The sequence below is a fragment of the Oxyura jamaicensis genome, chromosome 8 (assembly GCF_011077185.1).
Source record: "Oxyura jamaicensis isolate SHBP4307 breed ruddy duck chromosome 8, BPBGC_Ojam_1.0, whole genome shotgun sequence".
Lineage (NCBI taxonomy): Eukaryota > Metazoa > Chordata > Aves > Anseriformes > Anatidae > Oxyura > Oxyura jamaicensis.
Genome location: NC_048900.1, coordinates 31719287 through 31738636, shown reverse-complemented (window position 1 = coordinate 31738636; position 19350 = coordinate 31719287). Strand labels below are relative to the sequence as shown.

The following is a 19350-nucleotide window of genomic DNA, read 5'->3' as shown; positions in this document are numbered from 1 at the left end:
GACAGAAGTGTTCTTTTACGTAGCATTAAACTATATATTAGAATAGGGAAAACTAGGGTTATAGAATATTTCTTATAGGCAGGAATGATATTTGTCTCTGTAAACCATATTTTCACATGTAAAATAAACAACGTGCAATACAGAGGTCTTGCTCTTTTAAGACAAATGCTCTTCCAGCACTTTAAATCACAGAATCATGTATTCTGTACACTGCACACAACTTATCATAAAATAGAAGGTAAAAATATTTGTACTACATTGCTGAAGACCTTTTCTTGTATCCTTCTAGCTGCAAAAACAGTTGCTTTAATCACCACACAACAGAATAAAACTTAAAGCAAAGGAAAACTGAAATCAATTCACTCTAAATACCTCTCAATTAAGCATAAATGCACCAAGGATTTTAATTTGATGTGATTTCTTAAACTCCCGCCTTAGCTCATATTCTCAGACATTTTGGGGGCAATAGATGGGTTGTTGTAGGATAGATAACATTAGCAAGCAATGAGAGAATTAAAAAAAAAAAAAATCAATTAGCTTTCAGTCAGACCAAGACTCTTTCTTGAAGGTTTGGGTCACAGAATCACAGAATCACAGAATAGCCTAGGTTGGAAGAGACCTCCAAGATCACCGAGTCCAACCTCTGACCTAACGCTAACAAGTCCTCCACTAAACCATATCCCTAAGCTCTACATCTAAACGTCTTTTAAAGACCTCCAGGGATGGGGACTCAACCATTTCCCCGGGCAGCCCATTCCAGTGACTAACAACCCATTCAGTAAAGAAGTTCTTCCTAATATCCAACCTGGTTCAGCAAAGCTCTTGGAAACCTACCAGTAAGTAATCTGTTAGATTAAAATGTTTAGGTTATAACACATAAACAGAACCACATTTCTGAAACCATCTAATATTGACTGATGTTATTTTAGCATAACAAACACAAATCCTACACACCTATTATGAATATCTGTTTTAAAATAATTCTGTAATAGAATAACATAATTACAGAAAATAGTTATTATCAAGTGAGCAGTGTAAGACTCTGGCTGTATGCATACCAATGACATAAACATGACAGGGAACATTCCTGGCTCTGAGGCCAGCTGTCACAGAACTGCTGCTATCTACCAGTCGTACGAAATCATTTCAAGGGTAGTTGCATGCAGCCTGTCTGCTGGGGAGCAGTCCCTTGAAGCTCCTCGACTCACAGGTAGGAATTGTTTGAGACTTTGAGTTACCCTGCACCACATCCATGCCAGGGAGCCTTATACCAATTTACAGGACAGACAACCACATTCCAGCACCTGGGAACCTTCCTAGACATGCCTGAAATAGATAGGGATATACTTGACGTGCCCTCTTTCTTTATGTAGTAAGAGTCGAAGAAGAGACTGGGTAAGGCTCTATGCAGAACTCTCCATTGTCGCAAGGACATGCAAGTACTGTTTGCATTATCCAGAGGAGGTCTTTGTTCACTTTAAAAAGCGAGCATATATTTATGTGATTCTTAGTAAATTTCTTTCTATATTTAGAGTGAGAACAATAATACTGGTTGATTTCACAACTGATAGAAATGTAAAATCCACTCTACTTTTTCTAAGATTTTGTTCTCAATTTGGATTAACACCAGATCTTTCAAACAGTTTACAAGAAATTAATAGAGTACTAAAGAATGATCTATTTATTAGAAGTGTCCAAACTTGTGCTATGCAGGTTTTAAACACCTGCCAGGAACAATTCTTTCCTATAGCTGACCCTCCTTGGGATGAAGGGTAAACCAAATGCACGCTGAGGTTCCTTCTTGATTCTCTGTTATTAGAAGGAACAATTAATAATAAAATAAAACCTTGTTTTGAAACCTTTCTGAAGTAATACTGAGTGTTCACAGAAATGGCCAATCCTTTAAACTGAGCTGAACTTGTAACTTCACCGATGTCTAGTGACAGAGAATTCCAAAGATGAATTATGCTTCAAGCTAAATAAATGAAAAAAAAAAAAAAAAAAAAAAAAAAAAAAAAATTCCTGGGAATTCCTGTAAATTATACTAAACTTGTGCTCTGAAAATGTAATTGTCCCCACCAACCTTTCTAGCAGTCTTATATGAAAAGGAGTAAACAAAAGTAAATCATTTTATTTCTCTATTCTAAAATTATTCTTCACTTCATGGATTCATGTGTCATGTAAGCCTTTATTTTTTATTGTGATGTGTTACCAGATAGATTCATTCTGAAGTGTAATGAATAAGAGGGAAATAAATGTCAAAGTTTTATAACAATAAAAGTCAGTGTTTGAGAATATGTACCCATAGAATGGCCTGAAGGACAGGGGTGTTAGGGCCATGAGCTTCTCTGCAGCACAAGGTGTAAGACAGACAGAAGAAGGAAACATACATCTCCTTTGTTTATGCAGTTAGAAATGATGTCAAGTACTTGCAAGCCATATTCTTTACCTCTGGAATGATATAATTACAACATGGAATGAGGGGTTTTGTTTTAATTTATAGCTTTTTGATTTCTAAATGGGAAAAAAAAGAAACAGGTGAACTGGAATATTGCCTTACAAAGGAAGAAAAGTTCATGGTTGAAACAAAACAAAAAAAATCAAAAACACTTTAGAAGAGAGTTGTGGCAAAAAACTATGTTGATTCAGGGATTACTGAAGATGAGTTCAAGGGTCTTCACCAGACTGAGATTTTAAAGTATTTTTGTATTAAATGGAGGACAGATCCACTGTCATGCAATTTAAACTTACATAGTACTGAACTTGTTAAAGTGTGAGATCACCTGTAAAATAAAACACACAGATACCTAACTTACATAGAATACCAAAATGAATGCTAACAGACTTTTCTATAAGTCCAACCCAATGCATCTCTTATCATAAGAGAAAGTATGTGTGAATGTTCCACAATGAAGCATATGAAGCTTTTTTAGCATAATGAAGGATGTGCTAAAAAGATTCTATTTTCTGTTCCTACATTGCTTGTGAAATTTCTCACCTGAATTATTTTAAATTACTTGCTGCATAATTTTGACTTAAAACCCTTCATCTGTATCTCATTCACTCAAAGTTTACTATGCATTAAAATAATTTTAACTGGAAATATATATCACACAGACATGCATTCTCTGGATGACTGCCTCAATAATGTTACCTCTGTGTATTAATCTTAATTTTGTTTTCTCCTGTTGTCTTTCACCTCTAGCTTGGTTTCAGTTGCCCAAAGACAATAGACAAACACACACACAGCAAGTGTTAGGAAATTAAATTCAAATTCAAGCCTCAAGACCTGATTATCTATAGAATACCATGTTAAAGATAATTTTTAAAAATACCTTTTCTTACCATCAGCTTTGCTTCCCTCTTCCATCAAGAGCTTTGTAATATTGAGAAAGCCTTTGGCAGAAGCTAAATGGAGAGGTCTGTCTCCAACTTCCCCACTTGCATTCACATCAGCTCCAAATTTTAGCAAGAGATGAGTTACCTAATCAATTCATCAAGATTGATTAAAATATCACATGAAAATAAATCATTTCACAAAATTAGATGGAATATTGCACTAGATAATACTATGTGTAGGCATCTCATCAAGACTGTGATTATTTTTTCAAAGTGGTTTATGGCAAATAAAGAAACTAATCTTTCAGACCAACATACAAGTTTCTTAATGTTACTGGATGATGAGGTGCATGTATATGAAAAGAAGGATATCAGGAACACATCCATGGTTCACACTTTGCTGATATTCAACCACAGAAGTAGAACACTTTGTCATCTGTGCATCTGGTCTCTGTTCTTTCAAAAGCTTTTCCTATAACTCTACAATGCACTCCAAGTAACATGTCACTGAAATGAAAAATACATTCTACCTAGAGCTCATCTTTTGTAACTTGAAAATGGCCCAGAGTACATGCTTTTAGCCAAAGAAAGGCATGGGGAATGGCTTACATAAGCCAAAATAGACCCATTATTACATTTGACATAAAAAAAACTATTCAGGGCAAATGAATGGATTGGTACGTTAACCATATATGGACAATACTTCAGTAAAGGAGAGAATTAGAAGATTTGATGCCGGCTTTGGTCAGCTATTTGAGATAGTGTTTCAATAAGTTTGTGATCCGCGTGAATGAAACAAGCGCATTTGAACTTGTTATATGCACCATACTTCATGAAAAATCCATCTCTCTAATCCATATTTTTTTCCATGAACTTTAAAGTGTCCATAATTAAATTTGTGAATTCTGAGGAAAACCAATAGAATTGCCATTCAATTGTTAGTAGGTAATTATATTCACTTCCTTAGAGAGACTTAAGATAGTGTACTCACATTACATTCCTTATGCAATCTCTGAAACGTGGGATGAGTAAGAGTCAAATTAAATATGTCTATGGGTCCAAGCCTGTTATAGGTTAATGGAGCTGTCTAGATAATCATTTATTTCAAGAGATCTAGAGAGGAAGATACCAATTTTTGCTAGCATAGTGTAGGTCTTGCATAGACTAGCATAGACTAAAGTGTAGATACTTCCTGTTAATATTCATACTCTAGAGCAACCAGGAATTGACTTCAGTATATGAGCTCCTTTCATGGTAGGTCCCTCTGAAATGTAAAGTAAAAATATCTAACAATAAACCTGAAGTTTCTTGGACTATTCCTACACTCAACTTTCAGAAATTGCTCCACTTAGTTACCTGTTCATGACCATAATATGCAGCAATATGCAATGGGGTGAAAAATACTGCATCCTGAACGTTCACATAAGCTCCATGCTGCAAAAGAATATCAACAGCCTAGAAGGAAACAAACAGAAAAATCCAGCTAGAAACACTATATATATGAGGTCAGCTAGTAAAGCAAGATTTCTAATCCTTACATCACCAGTTTAAAAGAAGCAAAAAGCCCTAAACAAGCAAGATATAAAAGTGAAGAACTATGTATAACGTACAAGTGATTAATTTACAGTACTTTATCTGAACACTGAATGTCATTGATGCTTTATAAATTAGCCTGAGGATGTTTGCCAGTAAAAAGCTTGAGTTGCAAAGCAAAAGGCACAGAAATGAGTCTGTCCTTTAATTTTCTTTTAACCATTATGAACAAAGAGCAGTAAACATATCAGAGTTTTCAGAAGTAAATAAAACAGAATGAAAGATCCTTTTAAATGTAAATGCATGCAGGTAAATCCTCAAGCATAATTCCCTCATTGTATAAAGATTTCTTTGCATTTTAGAAGATAATAGCCCTTTGGCTTCAATATATAACCCTAAGCATTTTCTTTCAAATTATCGCTTTTTCAACTTTCAGGAGGCCAATGTTGTCATAAAGAGCTATTAATTATCAAACGCTGGCTTTCTGAATAACTGTCAAAATAGAAGTCTGAAATGAAACTGCCTTGGATTATTTATTGAAGCTTAAAAAGCTGCTAATCTCTCTTTCTCTCTTTCTCTCTCTCTCTCTCTCTCTCTTTCTCTCCCTCCCTTCCTTCCATTCCTTTCTTCCTTCCTTCTTTCTTTGTACAAGGGAGTTTTTATGAACACTCAGTGGCTCACAACATGCATTATCTAAGCAGTTCTACGTATCAGTCTGATGCAAATGTTTGAGTCTAATGATAGTGAAGGCTGCTGTACTGTGAATCACCCACAGTACAGTAGTAACTGGGCAACACCTTCCTGGCAGTCTAAAGAAATCACAAAGAAGGGGTAATAGCCAGCTTATATGCTTATATTCATACCTGTATCTCCTCATTGAGACTTCTATTGATTATGTCATTTAATGCCTGATATGATGATTAACATTTCTGTCAATTTGTATCTAAGCTGAGACCAACAAGCCATTTCACACATACAGTGATGTGGCCGGTCCTTTAAATCCATGCCATTCTCAAGTACTCAGAGAACTAAAACCTCTTACTACGCAATATTAGTGTCCAGGGATTATTCCTTTACAAAATTTAAATTTATTTATTTATATATTTATTTATTTTCCATGGGATTGACAATACATTTTCTGTGTGAGGTCCATTCCCTGACATACTCAAGCTTGTCCATTGCTAATTGATTTTAACTATTTTGTTATGTCAGCTGTAAGCCTCCCCTGGAAATAGTACCGAAATCCAATTCTGTTTCTTCAAAACCCAGGGACTTCAACAGGATAGAAAAAGGCCCAGTACATTGTAGAAGAGACCTAAGCGTTTCAAGGACTAAGCCCTTACACTGAAAGCAGACCAGGGGAGAAGACAATTAATATGTCTTTTGCCCTGTGGAATTATTCTTCAGCACCTCAGAACTAACAGGGAATGCTGGACATCTTTGTCAAATCATATTCTTCAGAAACTAAAATATCCTGGGAGCATACTAGGCAAGGATAGACATACTTCTGATGGGAACGGGATAAACAGCGAGCATTATTCATGAGTTAGATGACAAGTCTCAGAAGATGCTGATGCTTGCATTTGGCTGCTGTGGTTTTGCTCCAGGGACATATGAGATCTGAGCACATGCAAGTAAGCAGGCAGAAAACAGCAGGAGGAAAGGGACTCCCAAATGAAGGCAATCCTGGAGATGAGAAGCATCCCATGCAGCCATAGCCAGACTCTGACAGAACTAAAAACTACAATTGTCAACTTAGATCTGTAGTCAACATCAAAGTCCAGATCTTAAAAAAAAAAAAAAAAAAAAAAAAAAAAAGATAGAAGAAAGATCTTTAACCTCTCAATGCCTCAGTGTGACTGGGGACAGTCAGTACAGATCTATCAGTGCAGGTCTATCAAGTTTAAGTCTTGCCTGACCATTCTGGCTGTGCAATGGGATAAAACAAGTAGGTTTCTGGGTGAGAAGAGAGCAATGGTTAAGTGGATAAATGACTTTTAGCATTTACTTTGACTTCAGCATGGCTTTCAACACTACCTCCCAAATATTCTTGTATCAAAATTGAGATGTTATGGCATAATTGGATGCAAAACTAGCAGGGTAAAAAAAAAAAATCGTTGAATAATGGGACTTGGGGGGCATCAATGAAACAGTTGTACTCTACCTCAAAGCTAGTACCAAGTGGATTACTGCAGGCATCTACACTGGGACCTGTGCTGTTTAACACCTTTAATAGTGGTCATGGAGGCAGTAATGGACTGCACTCTCCTCATGTTTGCAAAGGACATCAAATTACGGGGGAACAATTTGGTATATTTGATGGCAGTCTTGCCATCCAGAGGGACCCAGACAGGCTGGAAGAGTGGACTAATATGACCCATATGATGTTGCACAAGGACAAATGTGAAGTCCTGCACTGCAACAGCACAATCTTTGGACTGCCTGGGTGAGGAGCAGCTCTGCTGGAAAGGACCTGGGAATCCTGGTAGACAGCAAGCTGAACATGAACCAGCTGTGTGTCCTTGCAGCAATGGCAGCCAACAGCATCCTGAGGTATGTTAACGAGGGAACAACCAGTAGAATGAGGGAAGTGATTACTCACCTTTCCTCCCATAAAGCATTGTTGTGAGTTAAAAATTGGTTTTCTCTTCATATATATATATATATATATATTTATGAGAGTTTTAATCAGAAGCTTTTTGAACATTCAAGTCAATTATGTTCACTTCAAAGACTGATTTAATTAAGCTACTCTGAAGGTTAGAAGGAGTCAACAAAATAAAACAAGACAGAATATATAAGGACTTTGTCTTTTGGACAAGGGCCAGGGATAAGAATTCCTCTAAGAAAATAAAATCAATGATTATTGACTTTTTAGCAGGTAAAATTAAAATGAGAAGACAGCTTTAACACTTAAGGCACTTGCACCAGTCATAGAATCACAGAACCATAAAATGTCCTGAGTTGGAAGGGAACCACAAGGATCATCAAGTCCAACTCCTGGCTCCATACAGGAACACCCAAAATCAGACCCTGTGTCTGAGAGCATTGTCCAAACACTTCTTGAACTCTGGCAGCTCGGTGCTGTGACCACGTCCCTGGGAGCCTGTCCCAGTGCCCAACCACCTCTGGGTGCAGACCCTCTCCCTAACCCCCAGCCTGACCCTCCCCTGCCCCAGCTCCTGTCCCCTCGGGTCCTGTCGCTGTCCCCAGAGCTCAGTGCCTGCCCCTCTGCTCCCCGTGAGGGAGCTGCAGGCCGCCATCAGGCCTCCCCTCAGCCTGCTCTGCTCTGGGCTGAACACACCGGGGGCCTCAGCTGCTCCTCACACGTCTTGTCCTCCAGACCCTTCACCACCTTCATAGCCCTCCTTTGGATGCTCTCTAATAGTTTTATGTCCTTAGATTGTGATGCCCAATACTGCACACAGTACTTGAGGTGAGGTGTCACCAGTACAGTACTATGCTAAAATATGTATTGTGATGTTCACAGTTCATTTATTAATATTTTAAAATAAAAATATTGTACCACTTTCCTCTGTGTATCTGTAAGAATTTTAGAACAAACCCTATCATACTGAATTTAGAAATTGCTAAAGAGGTTTCTGAAAGTTTTAAATATAACTTGCTGATTAATACACAATTAATTGTCTTTCTAAGGAAAAATTATACTGAAATATTTAATATACACTCTCATTTAAGACATAAGGACAGATGCCAGACCAGCAGTAAGTTTTTGTATGCTCTTCTATCTTAGCTGGTCCAATCATATGAAACAAATTTCAGAGATAAAACAATGAAAGATTCGGGTGCTGGTGTCTTGAATTATCGTGATGTCCTCAAGATTGTTTTTGCTACAGGATAGCCAAAGAATAGTTTTTTTTAAAAATATATATATATTTTCTGATATTAGTAGATTCTAGACAAAGAATAGTATAAATACTTTTGTGCAATCTTACTAAAAGATAACTGTTCTGGGAAAGAGATCACTGTGAATTTAATAATTTTAAAATGGTGCATTTAATTTCACTTCTTCTAGCTTAAAAATTAGTCACGTCAATTTGTTACAAAGGACATTTGTGGGCAGAAAGCACAGACATTGCAAAAGTCTCACTGTTTTCAGGGAAGCTAGCATCACCAGGTTAATAAAAGCTGCCTAACTGAAGAAGATCTTTGATTCCCCATTATCTTGCAGGCATATGTATGCCATGTGAGAACTTTTTTTTTTTTTTTTTTTTTTTTTCCAGAGAAGATGTGCATGCCCCATCCCTGGAAGTGTTCAAGGCCAGGTTGGATGGGGCTTTCACCAACCTGTTCTAGTGGGAGGTGTCCCTGCCCATGGCAGGGGGTTGGAATTAGATGATCTTTAAGGTTCCTTCCTATCCAAACCATTCTGTGATTCTAGAATGATTCTGGAAATTTCAGAAAAATTATTATAAGGTAACACAAGCAGTGGGGGAATGAAGCATTAGCATATAATGAAGGAAATGAAAGAAGAACTAGAGGACATTGAAAAAAAAACATTTAGACTCACATAAATTTAATTTTTCAAGGCTTCTTAAACTATCTGATCTTACTCCCACTACTAGTAAAATTCAAGTGAAGATGGGAGGTGACAAAATTGCTGAAATAACAGCTGAATTGTGAATGGTAAGGGGTTTATTACTGTAGAAAAATTATAAGATGGGACTATCTCTATTTTCCTCAACATATCCTTGCTACAAAAACATTTACACTTAAGATTCTCAGGTTTACAAGTTGCAAAAATTAAGTAGCATTGGTTCATCCTGCTTGCAACTCTCAGTCCAGTCCACACATCCAATGATGTTGTAATTTCAGAATGACAGCTTTAATTTACAAAACAAAATAGGAAATGATACTGGTTTTCCAGCATGGTAATACTGGCTAACACATACATGTGCATGAGGCACATGCATTATTTATTTGGCAATGACCTCCCTGGGCTGGAAACATTTAATGTTTGCAAAAATACCTGAGATAATGAGAGATTTACTAAACTTATTTGGTAGCATTTCTAATATGGTTTCCAGAATATTTTATAAATTTTCATTAAATTTTCATTCTTCCTATTGAGAACTCCAATTTCCTTTAATAGATAAAGTAAGCAAACAGCTTACTTTAAAGTAAGCAGACAGCTTACGTTTTGGTGAAGTAAAATATTACACTAAATCATAGAACAGATGAAATATTTATATACCACATTGGCTCAAATGAGCTGGAACATATCATTCATGCTAATGGCTTTGAGTATCCTCCTTTTAGAGAACTGCTAGATGTAATTGTTTCAGGTGTGTTGATGGAATGAAAGTCATAGACTGATTCTTCAGTAAATCGGGGAGCAAATCTATTATTTCCCTACAGTTCCCTCTATTTTTCTCTTAAACATAGTCAGCCATTTTCTGTATTCAAAGACTGTACTGAATGGATTAGGTATGTACCTCTGCTATTTATTTATTTAATTGTATGAATAACTATTAAACTTATTGAAATCAGGGAGATAACAAAAATCTATTTTCTCTTTCTTAAATTTATTCTATGTGTGTGTTTAAATCATTCCATATTTCAATTAATATTAATGAAATTCTGTACAAAATAAGCTATTTAATCTAGCAAAGGAGATTTTCAGCTGGCAGACAGTTTCAAAGCTCTATACAGAAAGAAACAAAAGCCTGAACTTGAACTATAGATCTTCAGTCCCCAGCTAAGCAAGTGAACCAAATAAGTCATATAGAGTCCTACTCAACTTATGGATAATACTTTAGTTAAAGAGATGATCACTCCCAAGGAAGAAATCATGGGCTTTTCAAAACTGTTCACAATAAATTTTCTTATCAAGGTAATGGTCTTATCCATGTAGGATACTCAGCATCTTGGTTTTTCAGTAAGCTCAATAGAAGCTAAAGAAGGGAAACAAATAGCAGGACTTTCACTGACATTTGCAAGATAAAGCCAGATATGACAAAAACAACAGGAAACCCCAATGCAGAGAAGAGTATTTTGTATTTCCCACTTACTTCTTTATTTGTCTTAAGGATCTTTTCATAAGTATGTATTTACTCAAAGTTTTCTGTATCCTCTACTTATATTAGCATATTTTTATTTTTATTATCTAAATGTAATATTATTAAAAGTATTTTTCCCTGATATAAATACAGTTTAAGACTGGAAGCTCAGTCTTCTTAGCTCTGGAGGAAAATGCAAACAGAAATGTAGGACAAACATAACAAGAGAAAGAAAAGAATGATGGAAAAAAGTTGCCTTTTCCAAGGACAAATGGCTCTTGTTTTAGAAAAACCAATCAGTGCCATGAATGTGAAGTCTTAAACGAGATTTAGTATTAGTTCATGGTGTACGTATGCATTTGTTTATATACATTGTAGCAATAAATAAATTTACTTTTGTTCAAATAGCACTTAAATACTAAATTGACTGGATTGGAAAATGTGGGAATTTTTTTATGCAGTATTTACTTCACACTCAGGACTGAAAACCTGACTTTTCACATTATTAAATATTAAAACCTGGTCATTTCCTGGCATGAGTGGCGGCAAGGTATTCCCCTTTGTATGTCTTACTAACATGAGGTCTTCTTTTAAAACACTTGGGAAGTTCAAATTATTTCTCTTTTGAGGCTGTCTCTATGATACTAGCACAATAAAAAGCAGTCTGACTTTTAATCAATATATGGTTCTCATTATTTTTATTTAATATGTCTATTGCCTACCAAATGGGTCTAGCTTTCATATTATTCTGTTTCAATTTTATTGTTCTTTACACATCCTTTATTTTTATCTAATTCCCAGGATACTGGGATTATAAAGCTCAGTGAGCTCCTGTATTTCTATCTGACAGGCACCAATTTTTCACACAGGTCCAATCATACTTCTTATCCTTCTCTATCTTGGATCTCTGTTTTCAAGGGCATATTGAGCACTTGCCCACACAAAGTCTATAATGAAAGAATGAGCCCCAAGGCAATATGCATTACAGTTTCTTCACAATACTGAGATGTATGTACTTTATCATCCCTCTAATATTTATTTTAGAAGTTGGAAATGGATACCTTTAATCACTAGGTGAACTTTAGAGCTAAACTTGTGTACATACGTATTCTGAATACCACCTCTTTTGCAAATATATGAAAATTATTCATGAAAGATTGTTCAAATTCAGAACTGAATTTCATTTACCAAGGACTTCATATAATGGCATAAAATGAAATGGTTTCAGCCATAAGGACAAGAGCGGAAGTTTCAAATGGGGATTTTGTGATCAGCTTCTGGGCTGTTCAGCCACTGTGTATACCAGTACATCAGTAGAGGCCAGGGCACAACACCATGCATCTTTGGCCTCTGTGCTTCCTTGCATACCCTTTAATTTGTCAATAAGTCTATCTTTTAATATTTCAAATATCTATCAGAAAGTATTACGCCATACAGTATTTCATATAAATTTGGGAGGAATACTGTCACATAAAATAATCTTTGGTAGCTATCACCAGACTTCATATGAACACTTAAAAGGTTTTATAAAGGGTAGGTTTAATGATTTAAAAAAATCCTTTATGTCTACTTGAAGGGAATGACATCACATGTGAGATTAGGGATCTATGCTGCAAGGTAAACACTCACATCCTTTCCCACTCTCAGCTTCACTTGTTCACAGGTATACAGAGGAGCCTAGTTCTTCCATTCCAAAAATCTAACCTTCAAAATATGAATTATTAGCCAGCCCTGTTAACATGCTTCCTCATTTGCAGGCAAACAGATGCTAGAGATTGCTTTGTCCCCTGATCACTCTTAGAGTAGTTGACTGAAACACTAAAGACTGACAGCTTTTTAATTGAATTATTTGGTGTCCATCTGTAAATTGTTTTAACCTTCTTTCCATTTAACCTTCATCATATACACAGGCTCTCTACAGAACGCAAGGTTTCTTCAGACTAAACGGAGACAGTAAGTCAAAGACAGAAAATCTAAACTGTCTAGATTAAGAAGTATCACTGTTCCTCAGCTGAGCTTCAGTGGATACCCTCGTACTTTCTTACACCTGGTACTTACATGTTGGCAGATTTCTTTAGACGGTATAGAAAATTTCTAGAGTTATCATTTCTCCAACAAAACTGTTTTTTTTTGAAAAGAAATGTCTTATCTCAATTTCATTCAATATAAAATTATTTAACTATCTGTAGCTACATATGTATAATAAACAGTGTGTATGTCTGTATAATCGGACTGAAAATGTAGCAGAAGAGATGGCTTTCTTCATATCAGTAATCTCAGTAACTGTGGTAACTTGGCTGTTCATAAAACATACATTCTTTCTTGCCACGCACATACATGTAAGTTCTTTTCTGTTCAAAACTACAGCCACTTTTTGTTCCAGTCATCCAGCCAAACTCTTATATTGGAAGTGCAATTATAAGTCTAAGATGTAATACTAATTTCACAGCTTAAAGCTGGTTATTAGTATCATCTATATTTCCTTCTTCATAGTTAGTTACTTTTTCTTGCATTTCTTGCTTACTGTCTCTCTTCAAAGAAATCTGATGTTTCTGTCTTGATAAATTAGTCTAGGACTCCATATAAGTCAAAACTTACCAAACATGACAAACTCTTTGTTTGCTTAATGGACCCAGAGAAGATAAAAATTAAAATACCCACATTCATGCGTATGTTTAGAGTAATAAACCCTTCATTACCAAAGTAATTTTGCACACTCAGTACTTCACAAGGTTAAAAAAACAATAAATTACACTGAGTGAGGTGTTGCCAGGGTGACAGAAGTGAGATGTAAAAAATGACTGAACTGAGATGGTAAATGAAAAGAAAACAGTTTCATGACTGACAACATGTCTAGAAAGGAAAGGGCCTGATTATAGGTATCCAGGGAATCTCTTCCCTCTCTTCATTCCTCTACTCCCCAAGAGAAGGGCTTCTCGGGACAACAATGGAGATGGGAGTCTCCAACTGACAGGCGACTTACCGCTATGGGTGTCTGAGATTCATGCTACAAATGACTTTCCCTGATAGTAGTTTTCTCTGTACTAAGCTAAAATAGCTCTAAAGTGAGAATCTCTCTTCCCTTTTAAAGTAAAAATGACAGAGATGTGGAGCAGAGCCTGTCAGACCTAGCAGAGGAAATAAACCTCTTTTATTGTGCTTCTTTCACACTCAGAGGGACAGCATTTCTAAGCCTCAGCCCATATCCAGGTTAAGGAATTCTGACATGTATGAATGACAATGTTTCATCATGTATCTATCGGTTAAAGCTTCTGATATTTAAAACAATGTTGTTCATTGCCAAGACTTTAAAGATATTTATATTTAGGTAAGAGATGTACAAACAGATCTAGGCCCTTTGGGCATATCTGTTCAATGTAAAAATTGATATATAGATGTGGTTTTTCCCAAAATGTACATAAATAAATAAATAAATAAATTAGCTATACTAAACCAATTCTGAGTTTTGTTTTGAATGGTATCAGTCTCAGACAAAATGACTTCCTAGTATTGGCACTCACTCATATCATTTCCTGTACACAAGAGGAGAAACATACCTCATGATGACCAGCTATTGTGGCAATATGAAGGGCTGTCAAGGCTCCATATCCAACCTGCTGAATATCAGCTCCACCATGCAGCAGTGCTGTTATGAGTTCTGCATTGTCCTAAAGGTGTGCATGTAAAACATTATTTCTGGACTCAAGTATCAAACATATTCACAATATCAAACACATTCTTCCAGGTATGACAACAGCAACAGGCACTATCAAATGATAATAATAAAGTCATGCTTGAAAAAACATTAACACATTTAGTTAATAATTTCTCCTTTAAAAACAGTGAAATTAATCACAGAGAATTGAAATGATTGGTCTGGTGGCAGAACTAATAGGAGAAGCCAAACCATTTTTCTCACTATTACGTGTTCTAATTGAACCAAATATGGCTATCATAATCTTTACTTCTTAGGGATCTATCTTCTGTCATCATCCAGACCAGAGAAGAGGCTTCTCCAATTTATATTCACTGTTTGCTAAGGAGAAGTGCACGCAATGTGCACAAAAGAGATGCTAAAAGCTCCAAACTTACTTATTGCTCTTTGTCTCCTGGAAAGCACTAAATGAGTTCAGGCCAAGAATGAATCAATGCCAGAAAAACAGCAGTTAAAATATGTCTTTGGAAGTATATTTGTTCATACTGAAATGGTTTTCCTATTTCCAGGAATTATTAGGATTTTCTTTTTCATAATAATGGACAACAAAAAGTTCATATCCCTTTTCCTATCAAATAGTTTTAGACATTGAAGCATGTTAGCTGGTTGCATAATGGATCAGATATTTTATGCACCTATGGGATGTATAAGGATTGAACAATGTAGTCTAGAATATAAACTCCTAAATTTGATCTTAGTTTGCTCTAAAAAGCTAAATGCTTTTGTAGATCTGGAGCTAGTCTGTAGATGGATTAATTTTCCAAGATGCTCCATCTGCATAGTAAGAATCATAACAATGCTTTCAAAAAAAGGCAGTCTTTGCTGTGTTCCTTGCTACTGGTATTGTTGAGTCTTAACAGATGAATATAATGGTGAGGAAAATTAGTATTACATCAGTACATGAAACTTGAAGAACAACAAAAAAGAAGCAAAACCCAGAGAAACTGTAAAATAAAGTCCTTTGAGATTATTTATATTAATAGCTATAGTATTAAAAATAATAATCCTCTATCCTGAGATGCATTGCATAATTTAATCAATATTTCTAAAGCAACATCATATCCTTATGGATGACAGTGCAAAAATGCATGCTGATTTCCTGTACATGTGCTCTTTATAGCTTATTTTCCTGTTCATTGGAAATGTGAATTGATATTTTCACTAGAAGTAGCAATTAAAGAGTTCAACTGGAGAGTTCAGACAACTGAAGCTGCTCAGTTCTGATTGCTTTTCATTAATTCTATTTGAAGTAGTTTACCTTCTATTCAAAATAGGTTACCTTGTAAGCTGCCAAGTGCAGAGCAGTAAATCCATTTCTTGTTAACCTGGATGGGCGCAGTCCTTTTAGCATAAGAGTTCTAATATGTGATTTGTTACCTTTAGAATGAAAATTGAAAATCAAATTTATTTACAGAAAAAACATGCAGATGGAATTAAGAAACATCAGTGTGAGTTTGAAAGCAAAGAGAAATAAGTAATAAAAATTTAAGCACCATCTCCTTACACAATGGGACCTGGCCGTGAAGTGGCTTACTGTTCACACTTGAATAAGAATTGGTTAAGGATAGTTGAACTTCTAAAGAATCAGAATCCTCTTTTAACATCCAGACTACCCTACAAAGAAGTCCATTAATTAACAGATGCTTCCAGAAGCTCTGGTTTCTCAGACACATAACTCTCCGTCCTTTCAGAAGGGAAGCATTGGTCTCCCTCTGTACACAGTATTATTACAGGGACAATAGTTTTGATGGATGCTAATGAATACCAGCTTGAGAAAGTCGCTTTATTCCTACTTTTCTGATGCAGATCTCAAAAAATGTTTTTCCTTCTGAATAATCATGACTCTATTTAAGGACAATGACAGGTGTAATTAAATGCTCACATACTCTACCTAATTAATTAAGTTTTCTTAAACTTCCTCTCATCATTCCCACCAGTTATTCCAATGTTACCAAGTACTAATGACATCTTTAGATATGATCTTGTACTCTCTGAAATTAAGAGTAAAGATCCATTTGGTGTTCAGTGGTGCAGGATCCAGTCCTCCTTGATGATGACATCTAACAAAGATTGACCAAATAATTTAAGCATATTATTAGTACATATTTTGTGGAGCTGAAATGTTAGGGTAAAATTCTCTTTGCTTCTCCCAGCAAGTATAAAAAGTGCAAAATTGTTCATGAACTAATGACTGACTAGGTGGACAACAAAGGAACAATGTGGGTTAGAGTTACACATTAATTAAGTTACACACTTAATGTGCATTGATGTACATGCTGGAAGACATCTTGCACTCTTTTCTTGCATACCCTGATTTGTTATCTGCAAAAATCCTATCAGATAGTATTTTTCAACAGAGCATTTGAGTTATTCTTTTAATCATTTTGATATAAAATACATATATATTCATTATACTAGAAAAATGGCTATACGTTGTATAAAAATACATGTAAAAATTAAATAAATGTTTTATGTATTGCAAAAAATATTAAAACTAGCTCCCTATCCTGAAGTCTGTGCCATGTACAGAATACATAATTGTAGAAAAATACTACCTGATGAATATGGATTGATTAACTAATGCATATAGTAAGTAATTTTGAATTAATTGAACATTTGTAATACAATATGCCACATTATCAAGCACAACTTCTCTTGGACTGAAGAATCAGTTACAACAAGGTTCAGTGTAACTTGGTTCAACCAGCTTGGCAAATAGAGTTCCAAGTCATACTTGCAGATGCTTATCCAAGTGTCAGCAATGACAACACAAAGAAAGAAATTGACTGAAGTAATTGACTGAGGTAAATAAGATGCTTAATAAACAATATATTTCAAATACATACCCCCACATATGCAACATAAATGAAGAAGAGAGAGTCCATTTTCTGTGCGGTAATTTAAATTTACTTTGCAGAATGCTTCATCAGAGCTGAAGAAAAAGATTTTTACAGATGATTACTGTTTTCACCTTTTAGCATAGTTTCTTTCACTTGGAAAACATTTAAAGGGAAATCTCAGTGGATTATTTTCGTGACACAGGGCTGAATTTAGACCCTCTCTGTAAATATAGAAATACGTTACTGATATGAAGTCAGTAGTCCAGAAATATCTTTCAGTAAATTAAGTTAGTGTCTAACTTCTATTGTTTTCTGAACAATAAAAAATAAAAAGCCTTTCAGGAAGTATGTCTATGTTCTCCAAAAGATATCTCAGAAACACCATAAAACCATTACATAGAAATATTTATATGAAGGAACTACAGAAGTACATACACTCCTTTAAATCTTATGCATGTACCTGTAACATTATTAAGAATTATACATAGGCTTTTCATTTCTGATAGCATTGAACAGAGCTGACAGAATCCCCAGATTACTACTGTACATGAATTACCAGCATTTAAGGTCTGGTTTCATCCAAATCCAGTCCTTCCTCTGAATCAGAAATATTAGGGTGGGAGAAGGGGCATTTGTTTTGAGAACATTTGGTATTTTCTGAGATGCTCAAGCATCAGCAATTAGGAGAACCAAGCAGTATGCTTGTCTGGGAATCTGCAGACCTCAGCAGAAGTCTAGGAAATCTAGGTCTCCTCCTAATTCCTTTCTGAGGACATAATTGCATGTTTTAGAGAAATGAAATTCTCACTTTTTATTTCTAGGGTGGTCTTCTTAGTAAATCATTGCTTTACTAACTCTGAGATATAGGAATAGAACAGGGACAAATTTTATACGAGAAATGACAGGTGCCATGCTACTTGTAGATTGACTTTTATAAACGTACTTTTCACTATTGCAGCTGTGCTTCCCTGCACTCTCCCCCCCCCCCCCCCAGCACAGAACAGTTTACCCATTGACGTGTATATATTCCCTAAGTGTAAAGTGGGGCTAATGACTTTTCTTTCCTCAACTGGGCTTTGAAAAAATTGTTTTATTTACCTTCCAAATCTTTAATGGCAGGGATTTTAACAGCTACTTATTTAATGTCAAACAGGCAAATTAGTATCGTCTACTTATCTTCTAACAACTATCCTGTTTCTTAGTCCTAACTTCTTTTAATAAATAAAACTTACTGGGGAGGAGGGAGGGGAGAACCTTTATTTTATTTTATTTTATTTTATTTTATTTTATTTTATTTTATTTATTTTTTAATAGGCCAGATTTGGATTACAGATATTTTAGAAATCTGGCTGGTTCCTCAATACTGGCCAAAAAATAATAATAATAATAAAAAGAAATAAAATAAAAAAGCCTTGTCAATGCAACATAACCAGTGTCCAACACTCCTCTGAGCAGTGCTCTTTATCAGTGCTCTTTATCTAAGAAGAGGAGTTTGGCTGACATCTTAAAGAGACTTGCTTCAGTTGGCAAGATGGACTGATAAACTCTGCTGCCACAGATCTACTAGCCTTGAAATTGCTGTTTCTTTTATCTAATACAGAAATTAAGCACTTTCACCTATATGGTATATCTCTATATGGTGTAACTCAATTTTGAGTGTATCGCAACTGTTTTGCTTTTCTAAAATAATGAGTATTCTGGCTACGGTTTGTTAATATAATTACTATTAAACAGGTTTAAAATTAGGGAAGTGCTGAAGTATCTTGCTGAATCACAGCCAAAATGGTCAGCATATTGCAAAACCAAGCCCAATGACTTCCTTCAATTAACAAGCTTCAATTAACAGTGATAGTTATTCTAGCTGAAATTGACCAAGATGGATAATTTGTATCATCTTTTTTTT

At 35.4% G+C, this 19350-nt stretch overlaps 1 protein-coding gene across 2 annotated transcripts in view; it reads right to left on the bottom strand.

The window, feature by feature from the left end:
- Window positions 1-19350, bottom strand: part of LOC118170725 (serine/threonine-protein kinase TNNI3K) — a 66038-nt gene that overhangs the window by 45029 nt on the left and 1659 nt on the right. Inside the window, exons 1-6 of one of the 2 annotated variants that reach the window (XM_035333221.1) lie at window positions 17995-18051; window positions 17454-17539; window positions 15887-15984; window positions 14450-14560; window positions 4696-4794; window positions 3346-3484 (exon numbers count right to left, since the gene is read on the bottom strand). In XM_035333221.1, coding sequence (XP_035189112.1) covers window positions 3346-3484; window positions 4696-4794; window positions 14450-14560; window positions 15887-15958 — 421 coding nt within the window. In that variant the 5' untranslated portion in view covers window positions 15959-15984; window positions 17454-17539; window positions 17995-18051. Of the gene's footprint in view, window positions 1-3345; window positions 3485-4695; window positions 4795-14449; window positions 14561-15886; window positions 15985-17453; window positions 17540-17994; window positions 18052-19350 lie in introns of those variants that run through there. The other variant, XM_035333220.1, reaches the window with a different exon arrangement.